The sequence below is a fragment of the Sprattus sprattus genome (genome assembly GCF_963457725.1).
Source record: "Sprattus sprattus genome assembly, chromosome: 12".
NCBI classification, from domain to species: Eukaryota; Metazoa; Chordata; class Actinopteri; order Clupeiformes; family Clupeidae; genus Sprattus; species Sprattus sprattus.
In genome coordinates this window covers 14,664,803-14,680,614 of record NC_137910.1, presented here as the reverse complement: position 1 = coordinate 14,680,614, position 15,812 = coordinate 14,664,803, and the positions used below count along the sequence as shown (strand labels likewise).

The window sequence follows — 15,812 nt, the reverse complement described above, 5'->3', positions numbered from 1 at the left end:
GGCTGTGGTGGAAGAAGAATGGCCCCATTGCTCAGAGTTGATGGGCTGTAGGATGCAGTCAAGAGGAAGTGTCATATCTCTCTTCTCTTTATTTACTAGCACCTCCCCTGGGTGGACACACACAAGTGCACACACAAACACACACACACACACACACACACACACACACACACACACACACACACACACACACACGCACACACGCACACACAAGCTGATATACACAAGGCAATATACACAGAAGGAATACACACTGAGAAGAGGTCTCCCCAACCATTATTGATCATACTACAGAGCGTGTAGAGCAGTGATCTGACTACTAAGAAGTAGGTAATAAATAGATTGTGATCTGTAGGCTTTTGAATTAGTGTGGATTAACACAACAAAACACAAACGTATGTTAAACCATGCCAGTGGGCGTTTTGGTTCTTAGCTGTCCACTGTGCATGCTGACCAGGTGAGATAAGCCCACTCCAGACTAGGGTTGGGTACCGAGAACCGGTACCAATACGGCACCGGTTCCATACAACCGATACCTACCCGGACCGAAATGCAACGCAGATTTCGGTGCTTCCTTTCGGTGCCTGAGCAGATATTTTTTTTTTTTTTTTTTTTTTTTTAATTAAAATTTTTATAATTTAACAAAACTAGCGATAGCTAACGAGAATTAACGTTAGTGGCGTAGATCTTTCTGAGTACGATCTGTATACTTTTTTGTGTTGATAACAGATTTCGTGGGGGGGCACATATAAAACTGCTCCATCTCCCAATATAGACTCTCGCCTGTGTCGCTCACGCTGCATTCCGTATGGGACTAGTGGAAACGGGATTTGTGTTGAGGAGTTGCCATGGTAATGGGTTGACTTGCGTGTGGTTTCGGTTTCAAGATAAGTGTGGTTGTTCTAAGCAGAAGTTGGATACGCTTTATTAAACGGAGAGCTACCGTCTCATCCAAAGATATTCCTTCTCAATGTGAGTTCTTAAGAGAGCACTAACTTGGACGCTACAATAACATTGCAACAGTCTGACAGCGAAGAGCAGGCAGCCTTGCACAGAGCAAGCACAAACAGAGCTAGCCATCAATATAACGGAGAAAATGTCGAAAGGTAAACGATCAAAAGTGTGGCTGTATTTCGCACAAAAAGATTCAAACAACGCGACGTGCAGCATATGCAACAACAAAATTGCGTGTTTTTGGTGGAGAGAACTCAAGAGGCCCTGAAGCTAAACTTTTAAAGGGGCAGTAGGCTACACATTCACGAAACCAGTGGGTTTAAATAAATGCAAACTAATTAATATTTGTTTTACTCTGAAGGCAAACATGCTCATATTTCTGCAAAAGTATTAATGAAGTGTGAAGTGTGTGTACAGAGTTTATGTATTTATTTATATTTATTTAAGTATACTGTAAACAGTTGTTATAAGTTAATATATTGTTCATAGTTTGAAGTTAAAAGGTTTGAAGCCAAGTGTTTTGTATTTATTTTTATTTATAGTATACCTCAAACAGTTAATATATTGTTACATTTAAAGAAAACTATTTGCCTTGGCAATAAATAAGCCTAATGTCTTTAATTAAAAAAAAAAAAAAAGTATCGGTTCTGGCACCGTTTAGGCACCGGTATCGTTTTAAAAGTATCGGTTATGTACCGGTATCGGAAAAAACCCAAACGATACCCATCCCTACTCCAGACACAGTATGCAGAAAACCAACAGGAAATCAGTGGTCCCCTGTCACACATAAAATTGTGCAGGCTGGGTAAAAATAGGCTGTTTCTTCTCGTAATGGTGTGCTCTTTGTTCAAGACAAACATGACTAATACAGCCGAAAGAGTCTCAGCTTAAGACTGAAGTAGTATGCCTTGTGTGTTACCAAAGGTGACAGACGCTGTAGATGCTGTTCCGAGGCCTGAAACAGACCACACAGATGTACAGAAGGCTGATATGCCCATACAAGGGATGTCATGTACTGTAATGGCATGTAAATACTGTAACAGGCACTGTGGGGCTGTGATACAGTACGTTTGGGAAAGACATTCAGACTTATTGTGGTGTTAGACCACACTCATGGAAATTACTTACTTCTGCTTGTCCGGCAGATACTGAAACCTGAAACCTTATAACAGAACTACCTACAAGGGATCTGTCATGGACAGAGAGTTCCTGCCTGCGGGAAGTTTCTTGAAGACGCAACAGAGATGTTCCCATCAGCTCTTTTGCTTTTTAACGTGAATGATTTAGAATCTTCATGTCCACCCAGAGTCAGTATTTTTTAAACATGGTCACAATCAGAACTCTGGAAAATGGTGGCCATTTCAGGAGTAAATGGCAAAGACTGCAGTAAAGTGTAGTAAAGTGCAGTACACTGGACACCAGCTTTCCAGGTTCTTTATTAGTATATTTGTCACTTATAGTTAGTCAGTCCACAGTGAAGGTGCAGAGATAAACAGACAATCTTTGTGTCACACTTTGTTTTAAAGTGGGTATATAGCAGAGGTTTTTCTCATATATTCTCACATTATTTTTTCAGGAGAACTGTTTCAATTAGAAACTTCTGATTATATTTACAGAATAAGCAGGGTTGACAAGATACATATGAGAAGAATCTGTTCTGAGTGTTATTAATGCAAATTAAAAAAGGATTGTCGAGAATTGAATTGTCCCCCATTTTGCTGTGTTTAGAGAATTGTCGAAAAGTCAGTGGTGAACATTATATAATTATGTCTTGAAACCAATGGGGCTCTACAGGTGCAGATGACATTTACTGAAAAGCTCTAATATTTCAATAATGAAATAACTTCAAATTGAATATTTGAAGTAGCATTGAAGGCAAGGATTTTAGAAAACAGGGCACACGGAAACTGATAGAGAAGATTAGAGTTGAGTTAAATAATACATTTAGAGAAATAGGATAGGAATGTTATGGGAAATAAGCAGGAAGTTTACATATTCAATTTGTGCAGAAGAGTTTCAGGAAGAAATTAGTTTTCTTGGCCAGTGAGGCATGAAACTTCCAACTTTAAGGGACATAAACAGCTTCGCAAATGTGGCGGAATTGATTTCCAAAAAGGTGGGCATTTCTTTCATTACACAGTACACATTTCTAAACATTTAAACATCCCTTTGCTCAGTGTGTGGTGTGTGTGTGTGTGTGTACAACAATGACAAACCACTCTGGAACAGAGTTGTTTTCCCTTAACTAGGGCAGCATGACACTACCTCCCATCAGTGAGGCATGAGGCGAACTCGTTCTTAGACTCAAGAGGGGAGAAATGGTATGCCTTCAATGAATAATAAAGCATCTCAGATCAAGGCGATCCCTCGGTGAAAATATAAGGAATTGAGATTATGTAGTTTATGAATCAAAGGGGGAGATTCTTCTCACTTGAGAGCTGCTTTGAGAAAAGTAAAATGAGATATTTCAACTGGAGGCCACAAAGCAGCCATTACAGTTTCAACACCCTTTAATGTGATTCATGTCCACCAAAATATTTAGTTTTTTATAGTTTGCTTTCACAGCACACCTTCACCAGAATGCATCGGTTACTATCAGTGCCACACGCGGTGTGATTGGTGTGCACAGCAAGCGGTTAACTGTAAGCTAGTTAGCGCACTGGTTCACCACAGCTCACCACAACTGGTGCCTCTTTAGGCAAGGCAAGGCCACTTTATTTCATGCACATTGGGCAACCCAATGTGCTTTAAATATACAATAACAGGACAGACCATAAATAACTAAAAAGACTGTTAATAACAACAGTAAACTCACCTTATGTGGCCTGTGTTTAAACCGCTGGTTGGATAAATCATTCAGTTTGAGACTTTTTTTTCTGAAATTGCTTCAGCCCAAAAGAGACCCTGGCCTCTCTCCGCATCTATACCTTGCAGGCATTGCTGTGCTCTATAGTGTGATTATACATGTTTTTTTTTATGGCAAAATCAATATTTTATCAGCAGCGGTGAATTTGTTTATAGCTTTTAACAAAGATGTAATGGTGGACCATCCATCAGAGAGGAGGCCAGGGTGAGGTAATGAGTCTGTATACCTCAGACAGTACATGAAAAAGAGCAAGTTATTTTTTTCAACAGTGTCCTTGGGCCAGAGCCAGGAACATGCTGTTATGAGAGACAGAGAGACAGTGAGCAAACGATTACAGTAAACCGGCATAGTGAGCCCTTAGTGACAAGCTATTAAGACATTGACTGTCAGCATTACAGTCACCAATACACACACACACACACACACACACACACACACACACACACACACACACACACACACACACACACACACACACACACACACACACACACACACACACATATACACAATACACACAGAGAGACACACACACACACACACACACACACACACACACGTGCATTCACACACAGAGAGAGACACACACACACACACACACAGACACAGACACACACACAGACACAGACACACACACACACACACACACACGCACACACACGCACACACACACACACACACACACACACACACACACACACACACACACACACACACACACACACACACACACACACACACACATTTATATATTTTATGAAAATGACTGGACAAAATCAGACAAGGACGTGATTACTTTGCATCATCTATTTTGAGTCTGCAAAATGCCAGAAAGTCTCTCAGGCAAATGCATCCTTTTGCATGTGCCTGTTCAGTTCATGCACACACACACACACACACACACACACACACACACACACACACACACACACACACACACACACACACACACACACACACACACACACACACACACACACACACACACACACACAAACACACACACACACACGCGCACACACACACACACACACACACACACACACACACACACACACACACACACACACACACACACACACACACACACACACACATACACACACACACACACACACACATTCATTAGTGAGATTCCCTCACAGGACTCAGGCCTTCTAGCTCAGGGTGGGGCCAAATCCAAAGAGCCAAACTGGAAATGCATAAATCATGTAATCATTCAAAATGAATAATGAAGCCTTTTTGGATGGGAGACATATTATCTCAGCAGTACAGGCAATACCATGACATGAATGACATACATTGGAATAAATTGGAAAAATGGCTGACTGACTTGACGTCTGGAACTGCAAACAAACAAGATGGTTTAGCTAGTTTTAAACACTCTGTAGTGGGTTACTTGATAAATAATAGGAATAATATTAATAATAATAACAATAATAATAATAAACAATCGCTACTACTATGAACACACTATTCATTGAACCACTCCAGCACACTCCTTACGAATACAAGCAGACCATTAAGCATCTGTGCTACTGAGGCATATGGTTGGACTGGACAAATTAACTTGGTAGACCTATGGTAATGACGGCTATCTTGGCACTCCTATGGTAAAGACAGCTATCTTGGCACTCCTATGTGAAAGACAGCTATCTTGGTACTCCTATGGTAAAGACAGCTATCTTGGTACTCCTATGGTAAAGACAGCTATCTTGGTACTCCTATGGTGAAGACAGCTATCTCGGTACTCCTATGGTGAAGACAGCTATCTTGGTACTCCTCTGGTAAAGACAGCTATCTTGGTACTCCTATGTTAAAGACAGCTATCTTGGTACTCCTATGGTAGACAGCTATCTTGTCATTGAGCTTTCTTACCCGTCAGAAAGAAAGAGAGGGAAATGGTCTGTGCAACATAACCCCATAGACACAGCACTGCTCCTGCATCTGTTGACCTTGTGTCGGGGAATGGTTTGTTATTATTTAATTTCTTTAACCATTTAAATTCCTAGGCCCACTTTGCAGCAGAGGAAATGTACTAGGCAGTAGATGGAAAGAAATTATTCATGTACGATGATACTGTGAGGAGAAAGGGCTGTAGAAACCTGGATTGGAACAATTGGAAGTTAACGACTGAAGGCAATAAAACAACTCAGTTCCTCAAAGTAAAGAGTTGGGTCAGTCATTAAAAACAGGGAAGTCCAACAATGTTCTTGTAACACTTGAGTCTATATAAGACTATAAAGACAGCCCCACTAATCAGATTTGAGAAGTTCTAAAAGTGAACCCTTGTCACAAAGAGACCAGTGATGAGTGGATGGAGTATATATAAGGCACATAACTAATGTCATAATAGTGTTATAGTGTTATAATGTCTTAATTCATATCACTTTTTGGTTTTATTAATGTGATAATTCGTATGAGAAGGAGTAACATGTAACTGTATAAGTAAGGCCTGGATTTACAATGCATGTAGTTTGTGTTTTGTTGTGGTTTAATTTGTAAAAATGACAAGCTGGTCATCCATTAGCTGTTGATTGATCACGGGGTGCCTGTTCTAGTTATATGATGAAAATACATCCAAAGGAAAATAAAACATAAACAAAACAAGACGACCCACCAATGAATCTTTGCAGTCTATTGATGTTGGCCTTTTTTCATTTGGTGAATTATCAAAGGACGAGCGTGCGGTTCTGAACTAATTAAAGTGGGGAGTCCAGATGGCTGCGTTCCGATCTGAACCCAATTAGGTCCAGAATGTTGTGGCGAGGTGGCATATGCCATGTGGGCTGCCGGACGGCGCTGTGGGTATCCCAAGGTGAGCCGCACCTCAGACTCCCAGGGGCCCATGGCCTGGAGCTGGTCCACGTAACAAAATTAGGGTTTGACAAATTGAACGAAACCTTCTCCGTGAGATCGCCTGGGTTTTGACACACCGTTTGGCGAATGGATGCCTATGAATATGCAGGTGATCCGCAAGTGATTCTGTTAGGAACACAAGTGCGCTGAAAATGTGTCTAAACAGTCTTGAGAACTGACTGATAGTTTTTACGGTAGTCCTGTCACTAGGTGCTTTGGAGAAAGGCACACCGCTGTCTTCACCAGGCCTTTGTTTTGGCAGTTACACACCACTCCACAATCACCAAATCGTAGACACCTGTCACCAGAATTTCCTGCTTTCTGTTGGAGGAGCCATCTCAACTGTCACATTGTGTTTTTTTTGTTCTCGCACTGAAAAATAAGAGACTCCTGGCACCAAGGCTGGCATCGTCTGGAGTGCATCAGAGGTAGCACTGAAGCGTGACATGAATGCCAGGCGACAGAGACAGCCTAGAAATCAGAGAGCCTAGGAATCCTCCAGGAACCTGGGAGTAAGAGAGAGAGAGAGAGAGAGAAAAAGAAAGAAAGAAAGGAAGCAAAAAAAAGGGACAGAGGAGAGGAACGAGAAAGAGAAAGAAAATTATGTTTCACTCTAACACCTTGCCCCCTGTGAGGAAACGTCCTCGGCCTGAGGACTTCGATGTCCAGCGTCACCAGGAGGTGAAGTTTGCCATGGTGACCCTGTTCATCGTGGAGAGGAGGATGGGCCGCAGCAGGAGAAGCTTCCTCACCAGCCTGGCCAGATCAAAGGGCTTCAGTGTGGACGACGTCCTCAGGTATGTCCCTCAAGTCCCTGAAGTTTGAAGTAGAAATGCTTAAAACCAGAGCAGTTATCTTTAAGCATTACTTTCTCTGTCTTCACTGACTCACTCCTGATTTGATGTCTGAAAAGCTGGACCTAACCATATATTTATGTTCCCTAGTTGCTCTGTTTATGGATACAACATGTACTGAAATTATAATATTTGACTCAAAGATTTAATCGAGAATGAGGGGGAGAGCTTTATGTGACCGTGATGGTTGGGTGAGAGCTGCGTTCAGACACAGGTTTTTTATTTCAAAGTGTTGACCTCACATGACCTCTACAGAGCAATAAATAGCAAACCACATGTTTCAAACAAAACATGAAAATCTCATTTTAGCATCTTGTTTGGCGTTTTCTGAGAACAATAATGTCATGTATTCAGCAAGAGGTCACGTATTCAACAAGAGGTCACATATTCATGATGATGACTCAGTCACACCAGCAGTGCCAAGGCAAATTATCCATCACAGTCACACACACACATAGTCACACACACACACACAGTCACACAAACACACATACACACACACACACACACACACACACACACACACACACACACACACACACACACACACACACACAGAATGGGAGCATTGGAATGGGAACATAATGCATTTTCTGCCAGGGGACACTTAACACCCACCATGCCAGACCGGAGTACAGGCACTACTGGCACTCAGAACCTCTGCCAGCCCTCCTGCAGCTGAGGGTGTGTGTATGCCTGTCTATGTGTTTGTGTGTGTGTGTGTGTGTGCATGTGTTTGTGTGCATGTGCATGTTTATGTGCCTGTGTTTGTGTGCATGTGTTTGTGTGCCTGTGTTTGTGTGCCTGTGTTTGTGTGCCTGTGTGTGTGTGCCTGTGTGTGTGTGCCTGTGTTTGTGTGCATGTGTTTGTGTGCCTGTGTTTGTGTGCCTGTGTGTGTGTGCCTGTGTGTGTGTGCATGTGTTTGTGTGCATGTGTTTGTGCACATGTGTTTGTGTTTGTGTGCATGTATTTGGTGGGGTACGCTGGCACCACAGGGAGTTGTACGTGTGGAGGTGGGGGTATTTGGAGGGTAGAACTGCTGCCAAAAGTGCTCCATTTGCCACAACCCAGCCTAAGACATGGCAACATTCCCAGAAATGCAGCTTGAGTTTGTCGAGCTCCTAGAGTTGCACACACTGCTCGATACACAGCTCTTTGAAGCCAACCGCAGGAAACAGACCAGCCATTGCCACAGAGAAAAAAAACTGACAACTTGTAAGCTGGTAGAATTTGATATCAGCCTCTGTTTGAGTCCTTTTCTCCCTGCGCGGTTGAGGTCGCACACACACACACACACACACACACACACACACACACACACACACACACACACACACACACACAAACACACACACACACACACACGAAGGAACACTCAAAAATACATACACAAGCTACACACTGTGACAACAGAATGTTGCAGCTTTGTGATAAGGCTGTAATTGTACATACAAGTTTTTTGAAACTTTAAAGCTTTTTTTTCAAAAGGTGTATCCAATAGTTGACAGTAGCAAATGAGAGTTCGTACGTGTAGATTCAGTGGCTTGACATTGTAATGGTTCTATGAAACAAGTTTACAGGAAGAGAAACAGAAGGACAGCAGCAATGCCAGTGGTTTATTTATGATCTAAAACAATATAGGAAGTGTGATTGTGGATATGGGGGTTAGAGGGAATATGTGTTATTGTGAATGACATCAAAGCTGTGAAGCATAATGTCAACACAGCTGTAACAATGACATGTAGCCCGAATGAACTCTATTGCTTTTAGGCAACAACTCAACAAAGTACAGAAAAATAACACAAATGTACAAGTATTAAAATAACCATATACAACATATCATACAAACAAACTAACCACCTAACAAAACACAAACTGGCAAAAAGAAAAAAAAGTCCTTCCGTCTTTGACATTTAAAAAAAGAAATATCTGTTTTCTCCCCCCTCCCATGCGCCATCCTTCATTCACGGCAAAACCAGGTGGACACCGAGCGCTCGCCATCTGCAGTCTCTGCTAACAACTCAAACACACTGTTGTTGCCTCTGCTGCTGACACTGCTGAACAGCGCTTTCAGACGAGACAAGAATACAGAAATAGCATCCGTCTGGGAGGATCGGTCGTGAGGGGTTTTAACTGCAGATCACATAGTCAGTGCTACATCATGAAATTTGCCACTCCTGTTTTAATTGCCGATTTTTTTACACTCACGACTTCAAGATGAATTGGGCTTCATTTTTGTGGCGCGACATATCATGTTTTTGCTCATGAGACTTTTAGGAGTTTCTGGGTGAATTGTAATTTAATGCCCCACTTAGGAGTCTAATGATATTTGATAGTTTTCCAGCTGTCTGCAACCGGCCAACACTCCTTAAATAAAACTATGCATGTGTCTGGTAAAACATTCTCTTTTTAAATCGATTACTTAATTACCAGCACAAGTCTCAATTAAAAGACCTGTCAAACTAAATCGGTGACCTATGTGGACTTGGATAGCTTTCTTGGACCACTACAATCCTATACCTCCACACCTCTTCATTCCTTCGGGTGGCCTTGAGCTGGCAATTGGCTTCAGTTGGTTTAGTTCCTCCCCCTATGTTTTAATCCTGCCTCAATTAAAAGGTTATAACATGGATGCATGTATGCATGAAATTAAAACGAAGCATCCGTTTTCACAATTAGTCTCCAATTGACCTTGGTTCCTCCTCTCTAGCAAATCTTTTGAGTTGCACTTTGTGTGATGTGGAGTTCGTCATTAGCATTTGCTATGTGCAGTTTCAGAGTTAGCATGGGCTTTTATCTGGGGTCAAACCTGAAACAGAAGTGTAGCAACAGAAGGACTAGTCGGTCCATGAAAAATTTAACAAAAGAGAGAATGAGTCAGTCAGCCAAACAGAGAGAGAGAAATACAGAGAGAGAGAGAGAGAGAAAGAGAGAGAGAGACAAAGAGAGAGAGAGACAAAGAGAGAGAGAGAAAGAGAGAGACAAAGAGAGAGAGAGAGAGAGAGAGAGAGAGAGAGAGAGAGCGCAGATAGCAGTCAAAGAGAAAGAAAGCAAGAACAAAGATATGGAACATAGGAGAAAAGGTATCAGAGAGAGAATGTGTCATAAATATTAATGGAGATCTATTTATATTTAGCACTTACAGAACTTACCTTGAATATACCCTAAAGGATAGCGTGATTTACCTTGTTCACCTCCCCATGCTGGTGATTGATTTCTGGAGGAAGGGCACAGAAACCTGTGAAATCCTGCACTCCAGCCTCCAGAGAGCACACTGAGGATAGCTCCGACCGCAGCACGGCATAACACTCTCTTAGCAGGACTCTGCTGATGGAGACAGAACCAGCTATGCTTTTTCTGAAGGGATAAATCACTACTGCTAGTTTTGACTCAACGTGCCGACACATCTTTTTTTTTTTTTTTTTTTTTTTTACAAAAATGTAATAAATAAAAGAAACAGTTGTTCTGCTGTCATCCAGTAGACCTGCTCCAGAGCCTCTAGCAGATAGCGGCGCTTTAGATCCATATTGTTCACTATCAATCTGCACTTTTTTTTGTTCATGTGTTCTACTTTAAAGGTTTTTAAGAGTTTGCTAAAAACTGATATCAGGAGCTCAGGTTGCTGAAGGTAGCGCAGGTCTGAGCCCCTTAGTGAGCTGAAAGCCCTCTGGGTTTCCTTAATGCTCTTTCCATTCATCTCCAATACATATGGAACATCAAAGGCTACGCCTGTAAGGAGATATATCTCTCTATGGTCTAACAGTAGATCTAGTGTGTGTGGGTGTGTGTGTGTGTGTGTGTGTGTGTGTGTGTGTGTGTGTGTGTGTGTGTGGGTGTGTGTGTGGGTGTGTGTGTGTATTTGTGTGTGTGTCTCTGTGAGTGTGTGTGTTTGTGTGTATGTTTCTGAACATGTCATTGTTCATGTGCATATCTCTGGTTGAATGTGTTTCTGTGTGTGTGTGTGCATATGAAGGGGCAGCTGTGGCCTACTGGTTAGGGTTTCGGCCTGGTAACCGGAGGGTGGCCGGTTCGCTCCCCGACCAGTAGGAAAAATGTGGGTGGGGGAAGTGGTAGAGCACTGCTCTCCCATGCCCACATCCATGGCTGAGGTGCCCTTGAGCAAGGCACCTAACCCCAATCACTGCTCCCCGGGCGCCGCTGAAGGCAGCTCACTGCTCTGGGTTAGTGTGCTTCACTGTGTGCCTCACTGTGTGCTTCACTACTCTGGATGGGTAAAATGCAGAGACTAAATTCAGAGTGTGTGTGTGTCACTATCTCTGCCGTTAAAACAGTCACTAGTCACTAGGGCTCCATTTCCATATCTCTGGTTGAATGTGTATGTGCGTGTGTGTGTTTGCATGCTTGAGAATGTGTGTATACCTGTTGCTGTCTCTTCACACGTCAGCCCAATTAGTAAGCATCAGCACCTCCAATTACATCTCCTGTGCTCTGTGGGAGTCCTGGGCAACACAAGGGTGTGGTGTTTTGGGCGGCTGGTGATTTGGGGAGATCCAGGTACACCAGGGACCCCTGTCCCACTGATTCCCCCCTCCCCCATTCGCAAAGGGGAGCCCCACTGTGGGAGTAATTCTGCACGGGTGAGCGCCCTGATTGGTGCAGTAATTAAACAGTGATGAAACAAAGTGTTCGGGGAATGGGGAATTTCAGGCTGCTTAGCTGGTGGGGTGTGTGTGTGTGTGTGTGTGTGTGTATGTGTGTGTGTCTGTGTGTGTGCTTGGTTAGGGTGTGTCTGCCAAGAGCTTGGTGGGGTGCCTGATCCCACACACACACGCAAGGACACACAAATACACAAATACACACAAATACACACCTGCACAGACATTTGTTGGACCTGTTCTAATACTGTCGAGAAGCCGGGTCTCAAATGTGTTGGATACAATTCAGGTGTTGGTCAAATTAAGTTCTCTCAGACACAGCCACAAATTCATTCAGGTATAAGAACCGCTCAAATCTCTATTGGATCAAGAGAAGGCAGCCCTTCCTCTCTGAATGCAAAATACTACAGTATCCATACAGATGAAATAGCTGAAGTAGAGACTGTTTGCTTTTCTAAACACAACAAAATAGAGGATTCCATTGCCTTTGAAGCCTGAACAAACAACAACAAATGCATGTACTTATTTGACCATCCCTTTTGTCCCTTTAGTTTTATTTGGACAAAGGCAACTGCGAAATAAATCTATGTACTGAATATAGAAATGATAGATATAGAAATTGAAATATCAATCGGCCTGCTAGACTAGCTGCCAAAGTGAGAGGTGCCATGGGAACCGACACCTGTTCCCTGACTGTGCTCTGGTCTGGTCTGTGTGTGCAGCACTGACTGTGCTCTGGTCTGGTCTGTGTGTGCAGCACTGACTGTGCTCTGCTCTGGTCTGTGTGTGCAGCACTGACTGTGCTCTGCCTTGGTCTGTGTACACAGCACTAAGGTGACCCACGTCATATCAGAGGGGAACCAAGCCAGTGAGCTGTGGACCTGGCTCCGCGCCCAGACTGCCCCCCCGGTCGCGGACACGGAGGTGCTGGACATCAGCTGGTTCACGGAGAGCATGAGGGCGGGCTGGCCGGTTGTGGTGGAGAGCAGGCATCGCATCCAGGTGAGGCTCATTCTAGTTGATGATGACAGGAAGGTGGGTTTTAGGTCTGCCAGCTGGCAACTGGGCTGATGGATCTCCCTAACTGATGCACTTACAATACAACAGTCACTAGGGGGTGCTGTAGGCCCATAGGGAGAGGTCTGAGGGGTTATATAGTGCTGATCATGTGTTTGATATAGGAAATAAATGTAATCGGAACTGTGATCGATGTAGACGCACTATACCCACAATACAATGGTATAAATTAGAATTTCATTCCCACTCAAAAATACTTAATGAAATAGACACAACCCAAGGTTGGTATATAATTGGGACAGTTTGATTTGAGGGTAATTACAAACAAAAGATGCAGCATTTTCTCAGACACTCGGTACTTCGACCTGTGTGCCCTCGCGTAACGATGGAAACAGAATCATCCTCCCGATGGCGCAGTAGGCCCTATCCCCGTGGAGCACGAGGCTCGCTCGGGGGTCTGCCAGGACCAGTAGATCACCTTTCCCTGGACATCTCTATGAGGCTGCCAAAGCATATGACCGTTAATACATACATATTAATGTGCGCACAGTATTCATCTCTAATTGTTCTGGGTAGCAAAGGAACTAAGGATAAGTAGGCTTTTTATTTATTTATTTATTTTTAGGTTTAGCTTGTGCTTTGAGGCCACCAACGCCCCCTTATCCACTGTCCTCCCAAACTCTCCCTGATTTTCAAATATGTATAACATGACCTGCCTCTCCTCGCTGTCTGTGCTGTAGTGTAGACCACGCTATGTTTACTCATTTAGTACTTTCATCATAGCCCGCCGGATGGCAGAGAGCGTGTCCATAAACGCTCGATCACAGCGCGGATTTCCAGTGGATATGTCATTACGCGACAGATCTAATGATGCGGCATTGACGGTTATCGACCTCTCACTGGCGGCCGGCGCGCCCTTTTCCCACGGCTTGCATGATGCATTTCCTCTCAACAGGGAGCAGACACCAGACATACCGTGGCATTCATGAGGTCCGTACAGCCGATAGATTCGCTTTATGAGATATGAATCAATTTTTAAAAGCCCGACTAAAGCTGTGGCGCTTGCGAAATTGAATATGAAAACAAGCTAAGCGCTGCACTGGCCTGTGCTGTTAGCTCAGGCTGCAAACGTTTGCTGTTTGAAAAGAGATGAAAGTGCAAGTTGTTATGTGCTGTACAGGTTTTGTTTATATATCTACTGTATTTACTAGCGTGAGACAATATCCCAAGTGTGGGGATATCTGCTGAGCAGCTCTTCGGTGCTTCGCCAAATTAAGATCATCAATCTTGAACTGTATGGGCCTGTAATCCCATCAAACTCTGATTGGTCCGGCATTAATGATCTCGTTAATCGAGGTGAAGAGGCTCAGTCTTTCCAAGTGTAGACTGTTAACCTCTGCGCACGTGCGTATCTGTGCGAACACGAACAAACACACCTGTCGGGTAGTTTCACACGAGTAGTTCCACGTTGTTGGAAGGAGCTGCCTAGCACTTCCAGAGCAGGGGCGTCCCTCTCTACCTTTAAGAAGCTCTTGAAGACCCTATTCTTCAGAGAGCACCTCCCTTCCCAACTTGCACTTCTATTTCTTATGTAAAGTAGTATTTATTGTTACAGTAGGTCATTGCTCGTAGCTTGATTGTACAAATTGCTGAATGACAAATGTACATCATGTAATGCAGAAGTGTCAGATGTTTTCTTTTCTTTTCTTCTTGTATTTGAAGTACCTGACCCAGCGCCTTCATGGCATGCAAAAGGTTGTCACCATTTTCTTATCCATTAAATAGGCTATAGACAATAGATTAACCCACAAAGACCTATCGTGTCCTCTTAGACCTTCCAAATACCACAGGCTGTGGGATAAAAAGCAAGTTGGAACAGAAACAACAGTTTAAAAGTTACACTTTGAAGAGTTTTACGGTGGCTGTTGGGAGATGTAAATAGCATGATTTGTATTCTGTTTTCACCTTACCTTTCCCTCTGTGCAATTTTGGTATTCATTTTAATAGCTGTAAGAGATGTTATCCAGGTCTGGCTCAGAAATGGAATGCTTCCCAATTTATATTTTTTATTTTTTAATAAATAAACTCTCTTGGTGCATTCATTTCTAAAGCGCTTTTCTAATCCCAAATTTTCATCATGATTTCCTGTAACAATTCTGAAGGTAATTTTCACAGTCACAGTGATCCTCTCAAACTCATAATTGTTCCTGTGTGTATTAATATTACATGTGTAATCCTTTTGATGCATTACAAATGGGGCCAACAGTGTGTCTCCAAAAATGAAATGGCAATTTGCAGAGAGCCAATTGGATTAGGTCTCTCTAAATTCTTCATGTCTCAGGTAACGGGAAAGAATTGATTTTGATGCCTTTCATCTCAGCATCGAGGGTCATTAGCTTGCCTTGTTCCCCCTTGCGACCTCATGCACTAGATGAGGCTTAAGTGGGTTGAATTTGTAAGCACTTCTCTTTCTCATTGCAGAAACTCTTTTTATTTGTTAGATGCAAATGTTTTTTTTTTTTAACATTCAGTTCCATACTTTTTTCCCCCCGGTCTAATTTATTCAGTGGATGTGTGTGTGTGTAGACATGACTATAGGCTGATGCCAATCAGTGCTAACAGAGTTCACTGTCGGATTTTCGCCAA

The 15,812-nt window shown here is 42.9% G+C and overlaps 1 protein-coding gene across 1 annotated transcript in view; it reads left to right on the top strand.

Annotated features, from left to right (window-relative positions):
* Positions 1 to 6,602: 6,602 nt before the first annotated feature.
* The window catches only part of dntt (deoxynucleotidyltransferase, terminal), a gene marked incomplete at both ends in the record, with an annotated part of 74,001 nt that continues 64,791 nt past the window's right edge, over positions 6,603 to 15,812 (top strand). The window contains 3 exons of the mRNA XM_080849098.1: positions 6,603 to 6,688; positions 7,315 to 7,476; positions 12,977 to 13,151. Coding sequence (XP_080705224.1) covers positions 6,603 to 6,688; positions 7,315 to 7,476; positions 12,977 to 13,151 — 423 coding nt within the window. The remainder of the gene's footprint in view (positions 6,689 to 7,314; positions 7,477 to 12,976; positions 13,152 to 15,812) is intronic.